Consider the following 17,595-nt stretch of genomic DNA (forward strand, 5'->3'; position numbering starts at 1 on the left):
GGTCGCAAGTGGCACGCGGGGTCAACGGCGGGCAGAGGCCACGCCCACTGCGGGGTCACGCGAGGCGGCGGTACCCCTTTCCCGGTAGGCGTCTCGGCCACGACCGCGGAGCCCGTCTGACGGGACGAGAGGGCGGTGGCGGCCGGAGAGGCGTCCCCGCCGCCTGCCCCCGTCCCCCGAGATGCGGGGCTGAGGGCCCCGCTGCAGACGGCCCCGCAGCCCGGAGCAGCCCGCCGGGACCGGTGCCCTGCAGTCTGGCGGCGCCGCGCGGCTGCGTCGCTCTCCGCCGGCGGCAAGTGCATGTACTTCTCAGGGTCAGCCTGAAGCGGCGGAGGGGCCGGGTCTCAGGCGGGCGGCGCGAGCCTCTGGGCACTTAGAGTTTGCCGAGCACGCGGGCCTCGTGTCACTTAGAGCGGTCGCCGGGGCGCAGGACCTCCTTAGGCCCCTCCGCAGGGCGGGCGGGCAGCGAGCGGTCCCGGGCGGGTCGCGGCGGGCATGCGGTCCGTCCGCGCCCCGGGAACCGCCCTCGTGCACGGCTCCGGCGCTCTGCAGGTCGGAGGAGTCCGGACGGGTGGCAGGCACTGGTGCCCCACGGGGGCCCGTGGCGCTGGAAGGACATGCCCCAGGCGTGCGGAGAAGAAAGCGCTGGGCCAGGCTTAGCTGCATGTCCCCGATGGGGGGAGCAAGCAGGAGGGAGCTCAGCCCCACTTCCAGGAATGCATCCCCCAAATGCTGGCCCCCCTGAGCCCAGAGATGTCCCAGGATGCTCACAGCTATTAGAGGAGCCAGAAATGGGACGGAACCCACGCGTCCATCCACGGGCATCTGCGCAAGTAAACCACAGAGGGCCCGGGTGAAATACACAGGATGTGGGCAAGTGATGGAAGCCAGACACAAACCGTTCAAAATAATATATTTTTGAAAAGACGGACGCTGGGGTGCCTGGCTAGCTCAGTCAGTAGATCATGCCATTCTTGATGTCGGGGTCATGAGTTCAAGCCCTGCAATGCGATGGGCGTACAATCTACTTAGAAGGTACGCTGACAGTGGAGGCGGGGTGCCGGGTGGAGGAGCGGAGTCCTGCACCTGCCACGGGGGCAAACATATTAGGGCTTTGTACGTTTACTCTGTATCTTTTTTTAAATTTTCATTTATTTATTTGAGGGAGAGAGAGTGAGAGAGCATGAGTGGGGAGAAGGCCAGAGGGAGAAGCAGACTCCCAGCCAAGCAGGGAGCCCGATGCCGGACTTGATCCCAGGACTCCAGGATCATGACCTGTGCGGAAGACAGTGGCTTAACCAACTGAGCCCCCAGGCGCCCCTACTCCGTATCTTTTAAAAAAGATAAACTAGCCAGTTTGTTTTTCCCTCCTTCCTGACTCATTTCCTACCTCCTGCCCCAGAGCGAATGCTGTGACAATGACAGGTATGTGGACACTTCTGAGTTTACTTCTAACACGGACACATACATACCCAATCCACAAGATATAGCTTTGGTCTCTTTTCAAATGTTGGACAATAAACATAAAATTCAAAATCGTAACCATCTCTAAGTGCACCACTAAGCGGAGGGAAGTACACTCACACCCCCGCCCTCTGTCTCCAGAACTGTCCATCCCCCCACACGGAGACTCTGTCCCCATGAAGCACGGACTCCCCACCCCTGCCCCAGCCCCTGCTCCCACCCTCTCCTCTCTGTGTGGATGGGACTCCTCACTCCTCTGGGGCCCTCCTGGGAGTGGGGACCTGCAGGATGAGTCCTTCTGGGTCTGGCTTCTCTCGCTGAGCCCTGTGTCCTTGGGTCCTTCCGCGTCGTGGCAGGAGACAGGGTCCCTTCCTTTCTTGGGCTGAATGATATTTCAGTGTGTGGATGGACGGACAGATTGTGTTTATCCTCCATCTACTGACGGACATTGGGTGGTTTCCACCTTCTGGCCGCTGTGAACACAATGTACAGATATCTGCCCTATCCCTCTTAATATAAAAGTTTTATCTTTGAAATAAGAAGAGGGGGGCGCCTGGATGGCTCAGTGGGTTAAGCCTCTGCCTTCGGCTCAGGTCATGACCTCAGGGTCCTGGGATCGAGCCCCACATCAGGCTCTCTGCTCAGCAGGGAGCCCGCTTCCCCCACCCCACCACGTCTCTGCCTACTTGTGATCTCTGTCTGTCAAATAAATCTTAAAAAAAAAAATTAAAAGTTACAATTTTGTATACTACATACATACACATACATATAGTAACATGGATATTGGGAGGTAAAGCAGAGAGGCACTGGACAGGAACACAGGACTGTGTTCTGTCATGGTTGCCATGTGGCTTGTAATTATCTCATTCACTTACTTTTTTTTTTTTTAATTTTTAATTGTTTTTAAGTAGGCGCCACGCCCAGCGTGGGGCTTGAACTCAGGACCCTGAAACCTAGAGCCGCACACTCCACAGATGCAGCCAGCCAGGTGCCCCACTTATCACTTATTCTTGTTCATTCCCCCCCCCAAGTAGGCTCTGAGCTCCAGGGGAATCGGGATGGAACCCCCAAATTAAGGTACTCTTCATGTGTCTGATGAATGAATGAATGTCACTTCCCATGACCCATTGCTGCACAGCAGGGCTGGCACACTTTTTCTGTACAGAGCAAAGTAGTAAATATTTTTGGTTTCGTTGGGCGTGAGGTTTCACAGCCATGACTCACCTGGACCGTTACAGCCAGAAAAAAAACACCAGCGTGGGGCGCCTGGGTGGCTCAGTGGGTTAAGCCGCTGCCTTTGGCTCAGGTCATGATCTCAGGGTCCTGGGATCGAGCCCCGCATCGGGCTCTCTGCTCAGCAGGGAGTCTGCTTCCCTCTCTCTCTCTGCCTGCCTCTCTGCCTACTTGTGATCTCTCTCTGTCAAATAAATAAATCTTTAAAAAAAAAAAAACAAACAAACACCAGCGTGCTGATGGTAACGAGCGGAGCTGGCTCCGTGCCGATACAACTTTATTTGCCCATGCACAAAGGTGAATGTCATGTAACTTCCATGTGTTGTAAAATAGTCTTTTGGGGTCCCCCCCAGCTATTTAAAAATGTAAAAACCATCCTAAGCCGTACCAAAAGGAACACCAGGGGTATGGGCTCTGCAGGCTGATGGCAACTCTGTAACATGAGAGCGCTCTGACCGAACGGGTCCCCTTTGTGATCAGGAGTACGTGTTACGTGTGTATATGTGTGACACGGGTCTACGTAATCTGGTAAGACTGGTTCGAACGCATCCCGCCTTGCATCCTCTCTGCCTGGTCTTGCTGTGGCCCATCATGGCATCACTCACCGTCTCGGACTCCAGGCTGTGAAGTGCAGACAGTCGCAGCACACACTAGGGTCTCTCACAAGGGGTGGACACAAGGAGTGACCTCGTGTCGTTCCCTTGCCAACATGAGCAGGAACGAGTGTGGCCTATCTGAGAGGAGAGGGAGATGAAGCTGGAACAGAAACCATTTGGCTAAGTTGCCAGCCAGACCGTAATGTGCCGTCGCTGCTTTTTGGGATGGAGTCCAAGTTGCATGGAGATGACCACCGGGAGGTCCCTTATCTCAGGGGACAATGAAACCACAAGGGAGGCTCTGAGCTGACCGCCCCCTCCCTGCTTTCGCTCAGGCTCTGTTTGGGCAGCAGCCTCTGAGAGTTCCCCAGCGACCCCGGCTTCCTGCTCTACCCGGGCCTGTGTGATCCCTACCCTCCTGTGCCTGGCCAGGAGGACGGGGTCACTTCTGTGATTAGACTCCGGACAGCTCTGATGTTGCAGATTCTCCTGCTAGCTCTGATGAAGCACGTCGCCAGCCTTCGGAGGCCCACGCAGCCGTGGACTGAGGCCCTCCCGCTACCCACAGCCAGTGCCCGGGCTCGGAAGCGGGCCCTTCCCTAGAGGCGGCCTCGGGGGTGCCCCCACAACTGGCTGGCCCCTGCCCGCAGCATTCCGACAGGGTGAGGGACAGGGGAACCAGCTAAGGGATGATAAACGGGCTCCGCTGGAAGCGGCCACGTCCGGGGTAACCTGTTACACAGCCACGGCTAACCGGTTCGAGCGGCCTTCTGTCTCAGGCAGGGCGTTCCGGGCCATCGCTTCAACTCCGCGACATTTAGCGAGCGCGCCGCCTGTTTACCGAGCGGGCCCAGGTCGCCTTACGCGCGGTAGCCGCTGCAGGCGGGTGGGTGCACCGCGCAGGCGGCGCCCGGCCCCGCCCCCGCGGCCCCGCCCCCGGGCTGCGGCCCCGCCCCTGCCCCCGCCCCCGCCCCACAAGGCCTCGCCGCGACCAGGCCCGCCTGTCCCGAGCCGAGTCCGGCTGCGCGCCCCGCCGCAAGCATGAGCGCCCCCGCCGCGCCCCCTATCTTCGCCCCCGGCGAGAACTGCAGCCCCGCGTGGCAGGCGGCGCCCGCGGCCTACGACGCGGCGGACACGCAGCTGCAGATCCTCGGCAAGCCGGTGATGGAGCGCTGGGAGACCCCCTACATGCACGCGCTGGCGGCTGCCGCCACCTCCAAAGGTAACCGGGCGCGCAGGGGTAAACTGAGGCCGAAGGGCGCCCAGATCCGGGGTCCAACCTGCTCTCCCGCTGAGGTGCATTCGAGCCCCTCGGTGCCCTGTTTTCCCGCCCGCGAAATAAGGCTAGCGGGGGGCAACGGGGAAGTAAAGGGCGTGCTGCGGGCACGGGCTTGCACACAGCAGGGGCCTCCTAAGTACCGGAACCTCCTATCCCGGGGTGATGGGCCCCCACCCCGCAGACGGGGACAGGCTGGGTCGAGGGAATGGGACCGACGACGACGACCTCCTCGTCTGGAGCTCACCCGTGTTCCCCGCGTGAGGTGGGGGTGGGGGGGGTCTGTGGAGGTGGGCGGGGCGGGGCGGGGGCACTGCCCAGGCACCCTGGGGGAATGTTCCGCCTCGGAGTCCCCAGAAGCCCCGCCCGTGCTAAGAATAGCTGGTGGGGGGGAAGCGGAGGCTGGGAAGCAGCTGCAGGGGTGGCCCTGTGCCCCGGTGGAGGTCTGAGGAGTCCCCAGGGGCAGGGCATGGGTCCTCTGGCACCTGTGCTTCTGCCTGGCAAATGAGCATACCCAGCATCCCTGCGTAGTTGGGGTGTTCCCCTGGCCCGTCTTTGGGCCAGTGGGGACCCATCTCCTCCCCAGTTGTTGCAGGTCTGAGGCCTCAAACCCCACACCCCCTTATCGTAGCAAGCAAGGGTAGGAGGTAGAGAAAAGTAACCAACTGGAGAGATAAGGGCCAGTGGGGCTCAAAGTCCAGGGTCTGACCCCCTCATCCCCACCACCCCCAGGGCCATGCCTAAACTCGGCTGCCCACACCTCCCTGGCCCCTGGCCAGAGCCCACGCCATTCCTGCTTAGTGCTACTGTGTTCCAAACCTCCAGCCCACTTGTGCCCTCCTGGCCTTGTGCCCCCTCCTCCAGGCAGCTGCCCAGCCCCCGCCTGGCAAGTGATAAGGGGCTCTTTGTGTGACCAGGGGGCCGAGTGTTGGAGGTGGGCTTCGGCATGGCCATCGCAGCTTCCAAGGTGCAGGAGGCCCCTATTGAGGAGCACTGGATCATCGAGTGCAACGACGGCGTCTTCCAGCGGCTCCAGGACTGGGCCCAGCGGCAGCCACACAAGGTGCCCACGCCTGCCTGCCCCGGAGGGCGTGGGGGCCTGGGTCCCTGCGGCGGACGGAGGAAGTGGCATTCTCCCCTGGGAACTCCTCTGCCCTCTCCCTTACGGCAGGTGGGGAAAGGCCGGACACCAGAGACCCTCAATCTTCTCTTTTTGTCTCCCTGGCCCCAGGTGGTTCCCTTGAAAGGCCTGTGGGAGGACGTGGCACCTGCCCTGCCAGATGGCCACTTTGATGGTAAGGGGGTAGGGGTCTGGGGGGTGCTGCCCGAATTTCCATCCCCAGCCCTGCTCCATGGCTCGAGGACGGGCCTTATCAGGAACATGCATGGCAGTGTCGCCTGGGGGGGTGCGTGGCGGATGCCGGAAGAACAGCTGGAGACAAGGTCCCCGGGGGTGGCGGCGGGCCGAGAGCTTGGGGCACAGCCAGGCCCTCTGTGCACACACCCTTGCCGGGGCCACTGCCCAACCCTGAGCTCTGGCCCCCCACTGCCTGCGTAGGGATCCTGTATGACACCTACCCGCTCTCCGAGGAGACCTGGCACACACACCAGTTCAAGTTCATCAGGGTAGGGCCTGCGTGGGGGGACAGTCACCCCAGGGGCGAGTGTGGGTGGGGCCATTCACACCTTCTCCCTGTTTGTCTGACCGGCCAGGAGGTGGGAGGCCCCAGGGAAGTGGCTTCTGTCCACACCCCCGACCTCCCTCCTGACCACTGTCCCCTGCCCAGGACCATGCCTTTCGCTTGCTGAAGCCCGGGGGCCTCCTGACCTACTGCAACCTCACTTCCTGGGGGGAGCTGATGAAGACCCAGTACTCCGACATCACCGCCATGTTTGAGGTACGCCGGGAGCTCCACTGGTGGGGGAGGGGTCCCTGCCCCAGCCCCAAGCCAGGCAGCAGCCTATGACCTGGGCGGGAGTGGGGGTGGGGTCCCTGGCCTCAGAGGCTGGTCTCCTGGGTGGACTGTGAGCCTCCACTTAGAAGTCAGGTAAGGTCTCGGCTCAGTGGCCTTCCGCAGCTCCCCAGCGCCTTCAGGACACAGGGATACGGCCCAGGCTCCCCACCCCGGCATTGCCCCTCACTCTGCCCCCCTCCAGCCACCAGGACTTTACAGGGTTAGGCAGGCTGTCCCTGCTGTGTGGGCGACGTGCGGAGGCCAGCCTGCTGATGCCCCACAGTGGGGCATTGCTCCCTGAGCTTAGACGCCTGGAGGGGGCCCTCGCAGCCATGGGCTCTCCTGTTTCTGTGGGCTAGCGGCCAGGCTGCGAGCCTGGCTCTCAGGGGCCTCGGCAACTGTACTGCCGTCCTGGGAAAAGTGGGCCCCATGGCCCCGCGAGTGACACCCCTCACCCCCACCAGGAGACGCAGGTGCCCGCCTTGCTGGAGGCGGGCTTCAGGCGGGAGAACATCGGTGTGGAGCTGGTGGAGCTGGCCCCGCCAGCCGAGTGCCGCTACTACGCCTTCCCGCAGATGATCGCACCCCTGGTCCGCAAGCACTGAGCCTGCTGGGCCTCGGGCTCAGCCTTCGGGGGGGCTTCAGTCCTGTCCCGGTGGCCCCACTCAGTGCCTTCACAGCCAGAAGTGCAGGCTCTGGGCTCTCAGTCTTGGGTTCGAGTCCAGACACACCAGCAGTGGGACAAGCTTCCCTGTACGTGTCCTCAAGGACCCAATAAACACCAGCCCTGGGCTTGCCGGACCGGCAAGATGGTGCAAACATGTGCTTGTGGTGACTTCTCCTGCTCCTCCAAACAGGACACGTACAGAACATCATCTGTTGAACCGACCTCCAGGGAGATAGGGGTGGGGGGGGGACACTCTGCCCCCAGCACGTGAGCTTCCCTGTGCGCGCGACAGACCTACAGGACCACTGGGTCATAGCAGACAGACACTCGTCAGCCCCTCCCCCAACCGGCCGCTGAAGCAGAGAGCAGGTGGCGCACGTCAGGGCCATGCAGCCGAGTCCTTGGTCCCACCCCGTCAGGTCAGGCAGAGGGCCTTCAACAAAACGAAACCTTTAATCGACTCACCCCTCCACTGGCGCCAAGCACACCCGCCGCTGCCCCCAGGGCTACGCGCTCTTCTGTCCACAGGCTCTCGGCCTGTCCGCCGTCCTCCTGCAGGGCCTCAGTGGCTCCGCGCACAGGACTAGGCCTGCCTGGCACAGTGCCCCCCTCTCCCACTCCCAGCACGCCCGCGGCCGCCTGTCACACAGGGAGGGGGACGCACGGAGCTCTCTGTTTATTGGCCGGAGGGGGGCGGAGCCCGCAGGGGCCGCGCTACCTGCGGTACCAAATCCTCAGCTTCTTCTCCCGCTTGATCTTCCTCTGCAACTGCAGGATGCCGTAGAGCAGCGCCTCGGCCGTGGGCGGGCAGCCTGCAGGTGGGGCCGTGCCTCAGTCTCCCTGCCCACCGCGGGTGACCGGATCCCGCCCTGCGCCCTCCCCCCCGCAACCGATGACGGGATGCCTGGAACTGTGCCCATCCCCCACACCGGGGCCACTGCCGGACCCCTGCTGCTTGGCAAAGTGCGCCTCCGTGGGGATGGTTGAAGGGGAGGCTGGGCACAGCAGCTGGAGGCCAGATGGGCCCTGGGACCAGAAGGGGGCAGCAGAGCCATGTCCAGGGAGGGGTCTGAGGGGGCCGGGGACCCTGTCTCCAGCACCGCCTCTAGCCTGTTCTGTCCAGGTTTGGGGTTCGAGTTCCTGACCCTGGCAGTCAAGCTACGTGCGTGAGGACGACTGGGCTGCCCGTTCTGGGCCCAGCTGCCCTGTCCGCTAGCCTGATGACCTGGCCTGGGGCCTCTGGGAGGACAAGCACAGGTAGTCCGCTGACCCTGGGCCACGCTAGCCCCTGGTGGTAGTGCGCCCTTGGAAAGCAGGGAGGGATGGGGGAGTCTAGGGGGCAGGACAGCCAGGCCAGGCAGGGAGGCCCACACGGCTCACAGGAGGGGAAGTCCTGGGGCCCTCATCCCCACCACCCCACCAAAAGCAGAGGGCCAGGTCACCCCCCAGGGGGGAGCGGCCCGGAAGGACAACCACAGGCAAGGGTGGTCCTCGGCCCAGAATCTAGCAGTGCTGTCCCCAGAGCCTGCCTGGTGGAGGGGGCCGGGCTCGGAGGGGAGACCTGCCCTTGGTCACACAGCCAACGGGGCAGCTGGCCAGGGCCTGGCCTCTATCCGCAGGGTGGATTCCCCCGTGCCCACCCCCGCAGACGGGCCCCACCCCCCCCACAGTGGGGGACGCCCTGGGGGCTGGCGCGGCCAAGGCGCTCAGCAAATGTCTCCAGAACCCTAATCACCACCATCCACCGTTCCTCTGAAGGGCACCAGAGCATCGTGACCTAAACCTTCCCGGGCAGCCTGTAGTCGGGGCCTCGAGTGTCCTCTACTCGCCTCGCCGGGGCTCAGGTCGGGCTTCCCGTGGGGGCACTGAGAACCCAGGAACACAGGGTCTCCGTCTGCAGGCTGAGCACCACTGGCTGAACCCCGACCTCTGACACAAGGAGGGCAGAGGCCCCGGGCCCAAGCGCGGCCAGACACAGGCTTCACCAGACACACGATCCTTTTCCAGGGACGCAGATCACAGACGCTCCTCACTTTCCCGACACACATGACTGCATTAGGCGTTTCCTTCTGTGCCATCCGGCCAGGCCGGCGACCTGGACTCCAAGGGAGCCCTGCCCTCCTTCATGAGAGTGAGACCCCGTGCGCCCCGGCCCTGACCTCTGGAACCATTCTGTTTTCTAACTGTGTCTCTCTGGGCTTGTGTCTGTCACGTGGAACCACGCAAAGTGCGTCTGCAGACAGCCAAGGAGCCGCCCTCACCCAGCTCAGACTCAGGCTTCCTTCCGCACTGGCCTGGGCCCCTGGCTGGATAAGACCCAAGTCTCCGCAGTCGGGGAGACCTTCAGGGGACAAGGGAGGAGGCGGCTGGGGCTTCACTCTTCTGCTTGGGCCTACACCTGTTTGCCTGGGAAGGGCGGGAGCCTGCGGCCTCTGCAGGGGTGTGGGGACCCTGTGACACAGACGGGGCGGGCTCACCTGGGACGTAGATGTCCACGGGCACGATGCGGTCACAGCCCCTCACCACAGAGTACGAGTAGTGATAATAACCTCCTCCGTTGGCACAGCTGGAGGGGGTGGCATGGTGAGTGGCATGCTGGTCGCTGGCCCTGCCCCCCCACCTGGCCCCCACCTGCCTCCAGGTGCAAACAGGAAACCAGGAATGGGCAGGACAGGGGCGTGCGGTCCCTGAAGAGAGGAACAGCCACCCGAGGCCTTCTGTGGGACCAGGGAGACTGAAGCAAACGGACAGCCCGAGCCCACGGCCGCAGGGAGGGGACCAGACACAGGAGGCCCCACGGGGTGTTGAGTCCACGTGTGTGACACGCCCAGACGAGGCCCCTCCATGGATGGGGAGGGGGCTCGCGGGGGCTGGGGTCCGGGAGAGGGGTCGGGGGGATGACTGACGGGAACGTTTCCTTGGAGGATGATGGAATGTTCTGGAACTAGGGGCTACAGCTGACAGCCCCGTGAATCCGTGGCCCATCACGGAACTGTGCACTTGGACAGGGGCACTGCACGGCCCCAGCTCTACCTCCCAGAACAGTGAGGTGGGGAAGGAGCTGCTGGCAGTGCGGAGAAGGGACTGGGGAGGGCGGCAGGCAGCGGGGCGAGGGGCACGCAGATGGCCCACAGAGCGGCGCCATTTACGTCCGTGCCACAGGGCCAGGGCCAGAACGGGGCGACCCCGAGCAGCGCAGGAGGGGTGCCCTGGGGAGGGGCCGCGAGGTGTCCCGAGGTGACCTCGGCAGAGGGAGCGGAGACAGGCAGGGGTGCCGTGGCGAGGCGGGCACTCACCTCCCCATGGACACGACGTATCGAGGCTCGGGCATCTGGTCGTACACCTGGAAGAGACGGCGGGGTCTGGCCGCGGCTCAAGGCCGGGGCGCAGGCGGCGGGCCTCGGGGCCGGGCCTACCTTGCGGAGTGCAGGGGCCATCTTGTTGGTGAGCGTGCCGGCGACGATCATCACGTCGGACTGGCGAGGGCTGGCGCGGAAGACCACGCCGAAGCGGTCCATGTCGTAGCGCGGCGCGGCCATGTGCATCATCTCCACCGCGCAGCAGGCCAGGCCGAAGGTCATGGGCCACAGGGAGCTCTGCGGGGGCAGGGTGCTCAGCCAGGGGACGGTGCCACCCACCCGCCCCAGCTCAGGGCCCGGCAACCAGGCCTCCCCACTGCCGCCACGGCACTGCCCGGCCCCAAAGGGTCACCGGCCCAGGGCGGTAATAGGAAGGGAAAACAAGCTACATCTGTGGGCCAGCACCCTCCAACGGCCACGTTCCCAAAGAAGAACTCGAGCCCCGGTGAAACGAGTGCTAACCAGGTGGTTCACGCAGTGGCCCAGCATGTCCTCGATCCGTGCTTTCAGCATAGCTCCCGTGGCTCTGAGTGCCAGGAAAGCCGCACGTCGCAGTGGAGACCCTGGGGCTCAGCCCCTGCAACTGACTCATTTGTAACACTTCCTAGGGTTCAGGGACTCCAAATGCCTATTCCTCCAGGAAGGCCTCCTGGCTGCCCTTGGCTGCCCTCTGACCACTTCCTCCATCCATTTGGTGCCTGCCTCTCTCCTGCTGTACTTCTCTGCTTGAGCCTTCCCTGCCGTCCCTGCCTCGTCGGGGACCTGCACGGGGTCCTGCCCGCCTTACTGTTAACGCGGGCGCCCAGGTGTGGGCTACACAAGAAGGCAACCTGGACAGCACTCAGGTGTGCATAGTTAGGACACTGCAGCGGCCACGTCCGTGCTGGAGCCACAGACCCTGGCAGGACGCAGAGACACACGCACACAGGAACGGACCCCGGGCACCCCCAGCAGAGCAAGAGGCGCTCCTGTGAGTCATGGGGAGACAAAGATGTGTACACAACACGCAGACTGTCCAGGCTGAGTTCTGGGGGCCTGGGGGCGGGCTGTTTTCAGGTTTTTCCCAGGAAAGAACCCCTGTTCTAGACACACTCTGGTTTCCCAGTTAAAATCACGTCTATGTTGAAAGAGAAGAAAGAAGAAGAAACAGAAACAGGAAATCCGCAGAAGGGAGGCGGTCACGTTCCCTGGGGCGGAGCGAGAGACCAGATCGGGGCAGGGGCACAAAGGGGACAGCAGGGCCCACAGAGGACAGGCGCAGTGTGCACGTGGGAGCATGTGAGAGCAGGCGGCGGGAGGCCGGGGGGCATGGGGGGGTCGGGGCTCACCCGGCGGGCCCAGTTGACGAGGTCATCCAGCTTGGCCACCACATACTCGCCCCGGCTGCTGGGAAGGGCGGTGGATTTGGGGACCACAGCTCCAGCCGTGGATGCAGCAGGCTGGGTGCTGGATAGGAACACATGGCAGGGGGGTGGACATTAGGCAGGCACCCCAACAACCCCACACCTTGGTCGGGCCTGGAGCAGCCTCTCCCAGGGCATCATCAAGCCAGCACCACAGCCTGGTCTGGGGCAGCTCCAGCAGGAGTTGGGCTGCCAGGGTCAGGCGCTCAGGGTTGGGCACTCCAGCCCAGGGCAGGACGCACGTGCTGAATGACAGCATGAATGATGGCTGCCGGCTGTGGCCCCAGTGGGCCTGTGTCCCCAGGGGAACTCGGTGTCCCTGAGCTCTGCTGACGCACTATCAAGGGCCCTGCTGGTCTGGGGTCGCATAGCCATTGTCTCGGATGTGCAGGAGGGGGCTGGGCAGGGCTCCGAGGGCAGGGATCCATGCTGCCTCACCCTGATGGTGGAGGGAGGGCTCTGGTGTCACCCAGGGCTGCTGCGAGGGCTTTAGTGTGTGCAGGGTCCCAGGAAGCCTGGCCTTACCTGCTGGGGCTGTCAGCTGCCACACTCGAATGGACACCACGCACCTGCGTAGCCACGCCCACACCGGAGCTGCAGGGAAAGGGGGTGCACATGAAGAGGAGCCTGGGGTGCCCCAATGCGCTGTGACAGAGGCTGTGCTGGAGCAGGGATGGGGACACTTCTCCCAGGGGGCCAAATTTGGCCTCCGCCTGTTTTTGTCAATAAAGTTTTATTGACACACAACCACATCCACCTATCTCTGCCTGTCGGATCTGTTTTCACAAAGGCAGAGCGGAGCAGTCTGCACAGAGCCCATCTGGCCTTTCATGGAAAGTCTGCTGAGCCTGTCCAAAAGGGGTCTGCTCTTCATTTCCTAGGTCTCTCATTTTCCCCTTTATTTTACAGTGAACACAAGTTTATCCTAGAAAAACGGTCTTATGGAAACAAGGCAAATTCAGCCCAAAGCCACATGCTCCTTGAAGCCTCCCTCCTCCCCCCATCAGGAGAGCCTCTCCCAAGATCTGCCATGTCCCACCCCAGGGCACTGAAGATTCCATTTCTGGGCTCTGTCCACAGAGAGAGGGCACGGGACTGCCTGCCTCCCTGACCTGCGGAGGTCTACTGGAGGCTGCCACCTGAGCAGAAGCACCAAAGGCCTTCCTTCGACAGGTAACAGGTGCACCGTGAGTGGACGTGGGTGTGAATGCAGGCTTTGCCACCACCTGGACTGTCCCCACGGAGGGGCCTGACCACCACATGCCGGAGGAGACTGCCGTCCTGTTGCTGCCTGCCTCACCACGTGACCTTCGGGAGGTGGGCACCACCGGCCAGGCCGCCTGATGCTGCTGGAGGGCCCTCCCAGCCCCACCCTCACCGAACCCGCCCTGGCAGGGCCTTGTGGCTTGGGAGACGCAGAAACTCACCGCAGAGCCAGGATCGGGCGGAGCAGGCGGGGAGCTGCAGAGAGAACCACGCGGTGCAGGCAGTGAGGGGGAGGCAGCAGCAAACACCTGCGGCCTCCAGGAGGTTGCACAGGAGCCCCACGCCCGCACGCCCTTCCTCTTACCTTGGGCTATCTAAATTCCACCTAGCACGCGCTCGGTAAAGAGGGGTCTTTCCGAATGGGACCCACACAGTGACCCTCCCCCGCCCGGAAAAAAAGGCCACCTCACACCCGGGCCAGCCTCCCTTTCCTCCGCACGTCAGTGTCGCTCCTGCCTAAGGGCCTTTGCACTAGCCGGTCCCTCCGCCTGGAGCTCCCTGCCACAGGCGGAGACACGCCGGCCCTTCCTAACGGGCGGGTTTCAGGCCCTACCGTCCCCCGGGGTCGATCAGGGCACCTGTTGTACCCCCATCTGTGTTGTGGGGCGCCTGGCTCTCTCCCATGACGCCGGGGCCTCCCCGGGGTCCGCGGGGTCCTCCGGCTGGACCTGACGACCGAGCCGCCCAGCGACGTTCCGGGGCCCCAGCGGCCTCGGGCGCAGACTCAGGGCCGGGGATGCGCTCGCGGCGCGGGCAGCGCCGTCCCCTCGGGGCCCGCGGGATCGCGCCCCCGGGACGCGGACCACCGCCGGCCGCGCAAGCCCGGCCCCTGTACCCGTGCAGGCCGCAGGTCCCCCAGCTCCCGAGCGCGCGGCCGCCGCAGCCCCGATCCGCTCACCCGCCAGCGCCGCCATGTCCGCCGCGGCCTTCAAACAACCTCTGCGGTCCGTCCGCGCCGGCGCTCCGGGTCCCTGGGGCCGCCTGCCAAAGCGGCTCGGCTGCTGCGCGGAAGCCGGGCCCCGGCGCCAGGACGTTCCGCCTCCGCGGACGGCCCCCCGCCGCGCGCCCCGAAAGCCCACCCGGGACGCGCGGGCCCGGCGGGGGCGCGGGGGGGCGCGGTAGCAAAAGCGGGTCGGTCGCTCGCCTTCTCCTCTGGAGAGAGCAAAAGGCGAAGACTGCGTCCCTGGGTGGGCTCGAACCACCAACCTTTCGGTTAACAGCCGAACGCGCTAACCGATTGCGCCACAGAGACGGCGTTGCCGCCCGCCGCCCCCTGGGCGTCTATGAGGCGCGGCTCCCGGGAGGCCGCGCGCGGGCGGCGGCGGCGTGTGGGCGGCGCGGCGCGAGCCGGACGCCGAGCCCCGGCGGCCCCTGCCGCTCAGCCGAAATAGCTCAGTTGGGAGAGCGTTAGACTGAAGATCTGAAGATCCCTGGTTCGATCCCGCGTTTCGGCAACTGTTTTGGCGCCGCGGCTCCTGCCTTTCTTTCCCCAGAATGTAAGCCATTCTGCAGATGAGCCCACGGGGGAACGGAACAGGGCCCCCATATCCCTGTCTCCGCCCTCAAGACCTTGATCCCAGCCCAAACGTGGACTCCACTCCAATTCCCAATACTCCTTAAGGCGCTTCTCGTTGCGAACACCCAAACCGGTGAAATTCTTGCCATCCAACTGGATTTTACACTTGGGGGAAACTGAGGCTCCCACAGGCAAGCGCAGGCCAGTGGCAGACAGGCCTCCTGGCAGGAGCTTTACAGGCCTGAGAACCCCTGAACAGCCCACCTGGTCTCGCTTGCGGGGAGCTCCAAGTCCCAGGTGGGAGGTGAGGGACCTCCGACCCTCTCCTTCCTGCGCCCAGCTAGCCCATGGAGCTGGACTTCCCAACTTACATAAACTTTGCATTTTAGGCTCCTTTGAGTCACAGAAAAGTTGCCCACGGAGTGGGGTTCCTGTGCACCCAACACCCAGTCCCCCTATTGTTAGCCGCTGACACCGCCAGACACATTTGCTGCAATTCATGAACCAAAGTGCATGTTACTGAAGTCCGAGCTTTCTGCAAGTTTTGTTTTCCTACAACATCCTTGCCCCATGAGGGAGGAGCCCTGGGGACCGAGCCCCCAGCCCCAGCTGAACTTCCCGATGACACAGCCCTGGGGACGTCTGACCGCTGCCTCAAGAGACCTGAGAATCACCCAGCCGAGCTGCTCAGTGAATTGCCAACCCCACAGGAGCCAAGGCAGAGCCTTTTCCAGCTGCTAGGGGCCATGGGCATGGTTAAGGCTGCTTGCTGCTTGACAGAGGCGCTGAGGAGGACAGGGAGGTCGGAGCCAGGCTTGGGGGGAGAGCCCCGACACGGGAGGCCTGCTGGGGAGTGAGCTGGCTGAGCAGGCAGAGGGGGGAGGGTCTGGGGAAGGGAGCAGAGACCTGAAAAGAGACAGCACACACCAGGGGCCAGGCGCAGGGAACATGGGCAGTAAGGGCCCTGAATCAGGGACAGGGATGCAAGGGGACAGACTATTTCTTGTGCCACTGTGCCTCCCTGAGGTTTCGGATTCTTACCCTGTAGTGAATAGTTTTTCTAAAGATTTTATTTGAGAGAGAGAGAGCACTCGTGTGTGGGCATGAGCAGGGGTGGGGGGCACAGAGGGAGAAGCAGACTGCACACTGAGCAGGGAGCCTGAGTGGGGACTCCATCCCTGGACCCCAAGATCATGACCTGAGCCGAAGGCAGACGCCCAACCGAGTAACCCTCGCATCCTGTGAATTAGTTGTTTTTTTTCTTTAAAGATCTTACTTTTTTTTCCCTCCAGTTGCTCTTTTCTTTTTCTTTCTTTCTTTTTTTTTTTTTAAGACTTTATTTATTTGACAGACAGAGATCCCAAGTAGGCAGAGAGAGAGGCAGAGAGAGAGGGAGAAGCAGGCTCCGCACCGAGCAGAGAGCCCAATGCGGGGCTCGATCCCAGGACCCTGGTATCATGACCTGAGCGGAAGGCAGAGGCTTTAACCCACTGAGCCCCCCAGGTGCCCCTAAAGATTTTAAGTAATTCTGTGCCCAACACCAGGATCTAAATTACAACCCCAAGATCAAGAGTCAAACGCTCCACCAGCTGAGCCAGCCAGGCACCCCCCCACCCCACCACACCCCAGTGACTTTTTAAAAATCAGTTTTTATTTATTTTTCTTTTTAAAGATTTCTATTTATTTATTTGACAGACAGAAATCACAAGTAGACAGAGAGGCAGGCAGAGAGAGAGGAGGAAGCAGGCTTCCTGTTGAGCAGAGAGCCCGATGCGGGGCTCAATCCCAGGACCCTGAGATCATGACCCAAGCTGAAGGCAGAGGCTTTAACCCACTGAGCCACCCAGGCGCCCCTAAAAATCAGTTTTTAGATGAAACAATAGACTTGAAGAAGGGCCAAGGTATGTGCAATGACAATTCCCATCTCAGGAAGCGGGAGCGGCCCGGGTGTGCAGCTGGGACCGCCGGCCCCAGTGAGAAAAGCAAGCCGACTTTAGCAGGAGCTTCTGCAGGGCCTTGGGGTCCGGATGGGAAGCAGTTCAGAGAAGGGGTGGGCAGGGGGGCCACACAGAGGCCAGCGAGTGAGCGCAGAGGGAAGGGGCAGAGGTGCAGGCAGGGGAAGGAGGCAAGTGCACCCCGGCTTGTGGTGAGGGGGGCTCCCCGCACTGAGCAACACGGTGCAGGACGCTCAGCCCCCGCAGCGCCCGGGAAGGCCGCTGGAGAATGACTTGGCCTGAGAGTGGGAGACAGAGGAAGAGCCAGGGGCCAGGCGTTGGCTGCCTGTGGGAGGTCCGTACCAGCTGTGCCTGCTTCTCCAGGGGCCATTAGGCCACCGGCCGCCAGGCCTGCGCCCCCCACCCCTGCCCCAGCAGCCTTAGGACCAGCACCCCAACAGGGCTGCGGGAGGCATTTAACGCGGGGGTCCCCAGGGGCAGACTGCACCTGCGGCGACGGCCCACGACAGCCACCAGCCACCACCACCCGGGTCCAGGAGCACAGCGCAGAGGACAGGGACAGAGCCGCCAGGCTCTCCCAGAAAGGGGCGAGGCCCACTTTGGAGACAATGGTGGGCTGCTCCAGCGGAGGGAGCGACCAAGCCCCTGGCTTCGGGCTCCGTGGTAGATAGGAACCATCCAGCTTCTGTGGTTCTTCCCCCCCAGCTTGGGGCAGGGTGGCCCAGGGACCCTGGAAGACACGTGCCCCTCAGCCCCGCCCTCCCAGGCCAGACTTCCCTGCCACACCTGGGAGGGTTCTGGAGCTGCAGCCTCTCCCCCTGAGCAGCTGGCCTGGGGTTCTCTGCGAGGCCTGCCTGCTCAGAGGGCGCCTTCTCGGGCCAAGCAAACCTATGCCCCCCCACAGG

The 17,595-nt window shown here is 63.0% G+C and overlaps 2 protein-coding genes, 1 long non-coding RNA gene and 2 other non-coding genes across 8 annotated transcripts; 2 read left to right on the forward strand and 3 right to left on the reverse strand.

Annotated features, from left to right (window-relative positions):
* Window positions 1-933: 933 nt before the first annotated feature.
* Window positions 934-4,158, reverse strand: LOC125089257 (uncharacterized). Its single transcript, XR_007123901.1, has 3 exons — window positions 3,303-4,158; window positions 1,685-1,937; window positions 934-1,086 (listed from the first exon to the last, which is right to left on the reverse strand). It is a non-coding gene; the product is annotated as an uncharacterized LOC125089257 (long non-coding RNA).
* A 99-nt stretch (window positions 4,159-4,257) lies between these two features.
* Window positions 4,258-7,348, forward strand: GAMT (guanidinoacetate N-methyltransferase). Of its 2 annotated transcripts, none has more exons than XM_047711020.1 (6): window positions 4,258-4,515; window positions 5,487-5,632; window positions 5,801-5,864; window positions 6,128-6,195; window positions 6,357-6,509; window positions 6,703-7,069. In XM_047711020.1, exons 1-6 carry the CDS (start codon window positions 4,335-4,337, stop codon window positions 6,823-6,825), a joined length of 735 nt encoding a protein of 244 aa, XP_047566976.1. In that variant the 5' UTR covers window positions 4,258-4,334; the 3' UTR covers window positions 6,826-7,069. The 2 variants fall into 2 exon arrangements, with proteins under 2 accessions (XP_047566976.1, XP_047566981.1); XM_047711025.1 differs by having other exon boundaries at window positions 4,262-4,515; window positions 6,357-6,467; window positions 6,989-7,348.
* Window positions 7,349-7,625: 277 nt separating this feature from the next.
* On the reverse strand, window positions 7,626-14,299 carry NDUFS7 (NADH:ubiquinone oxidoreductase core subunit S7). 3 transcript variants are annotated; one of them, XM_047711097.1, is made up of 8 exons: window positions 14,055-14,299; window positions 13,381-13,414; window positions 12,479-12,547; window positions 11,879-11,996; window positions 10,608-10,787; window positions 10,488-10,534; window positions 9,669-9,878; window positions 7,626-8,003 (listed from the first exon to the last, which is right to left on the reverse strand). In XM_047711097.1, the coding sequence occupies exons 1-7, from the start codon at window positions 14,131-14,133 to the stop codon at window positions 9,701-9,703; spliced, it is 705 nt and encodes a 234-aa protein (XP_047567053.1). In that variant the 5' UTR covers window positions 14,134-14,299; the 3' UTR covers window positions 7,626-8,003; window positions 9,669-9,700. The 3 variants fall into 3 exon arrangements, with proteins under 3 accessions (XP_047567053.1, XP_047567071.1, XP_047567062.1); XM_047711115.1 differs by having other exon boundaries at window positions 9,669-9,757; window positions 14,118-14,260; XM_047711106.1 differs by having other exon boundaries at window positions 7,934-8,987; window positions 9,669-9,757; window positions 14,055-14,280.
* A 98-nt stretch (window positions 14,300-14,397) lies between these two features.
* Window positions 14,398-14,471, reverse strand: TRNAN-GUU (transfer RNA asparagine (anticodon GUU)). Its single transcript has one exon. It is a non-coding gene; the product is annotated as a tRNA-Asn (tRNA).
* Window positions 14,472-14,600: 129 nt separating this feature from the next.
* On the forward strand, window positions 14,601-14,673 carry TRNAF-GAA (transfer RNA phenylalanine (anticodon GAA)). Its single transcript has one exon. It is a non-coding gene; the product is annotated as a tRNA-Phe (tRNA).
* The last annotated feature ends 2,922 nt before the right edge of the window (window positions 14,674-17,595 follow it).

Source organism: Lutra lutra, chromosome 1 (genome assembly GCF_902655055.1).
Source record: "Lutra lutra chromosome 1, mLutLut1.2, whole genome shotgun sequence".
NCBI classification, from domain to species: Eukaryota; Metazoa; Chordata; class Mammalia; order Carnivora; family Mustelidae; genus Lutra; species Lutra lutra.

Coding starts and splice junctions, on each gene's coding strand:
- GAMT (XM_047711020.1), top strand. CDS start 4,335: ATGAGCGCCCCCGCCGCGCCCCCTATCTTCGCCCCCGGCGAGAACTGC. Junction 4,516..5,486: donor GGCTGCCGCCACCTCCAAAG/GTAACCGGGCGC, acceptor TTGTGTGACCAG/GGGGCCGAGTGTTGGAGGTG. Junction 5,865..6,127: donor GCCAGATGGCCACTTTGATG/GTAAGGGGGTAG, acceptor CTGCCTGCGTAG/GGATCCTGTATGACACCTAC.
- NDUFS7 (XM_047711097.1), bottom strand. CDS start 14,133: ATGGCGGCGCTGGCGGGTGAGCGGATCGGGGCTGCGGCGGCCGCGCGC. Junction 11,997..12,478: donor GCAGCTGACAGCCCCAGCAG/GTAAGGCCAGGC, acceptor GTTCCTATCCAG/CACCCAGCCTGCTGCATCCA. Junction 9,879..10,487: donor TACGTCGTGTCCATGGGGAG/GTGAGTGCCCGC, acceptor TCCTCTCTTCAG/GGACCGCACGCCCCTGTCCT.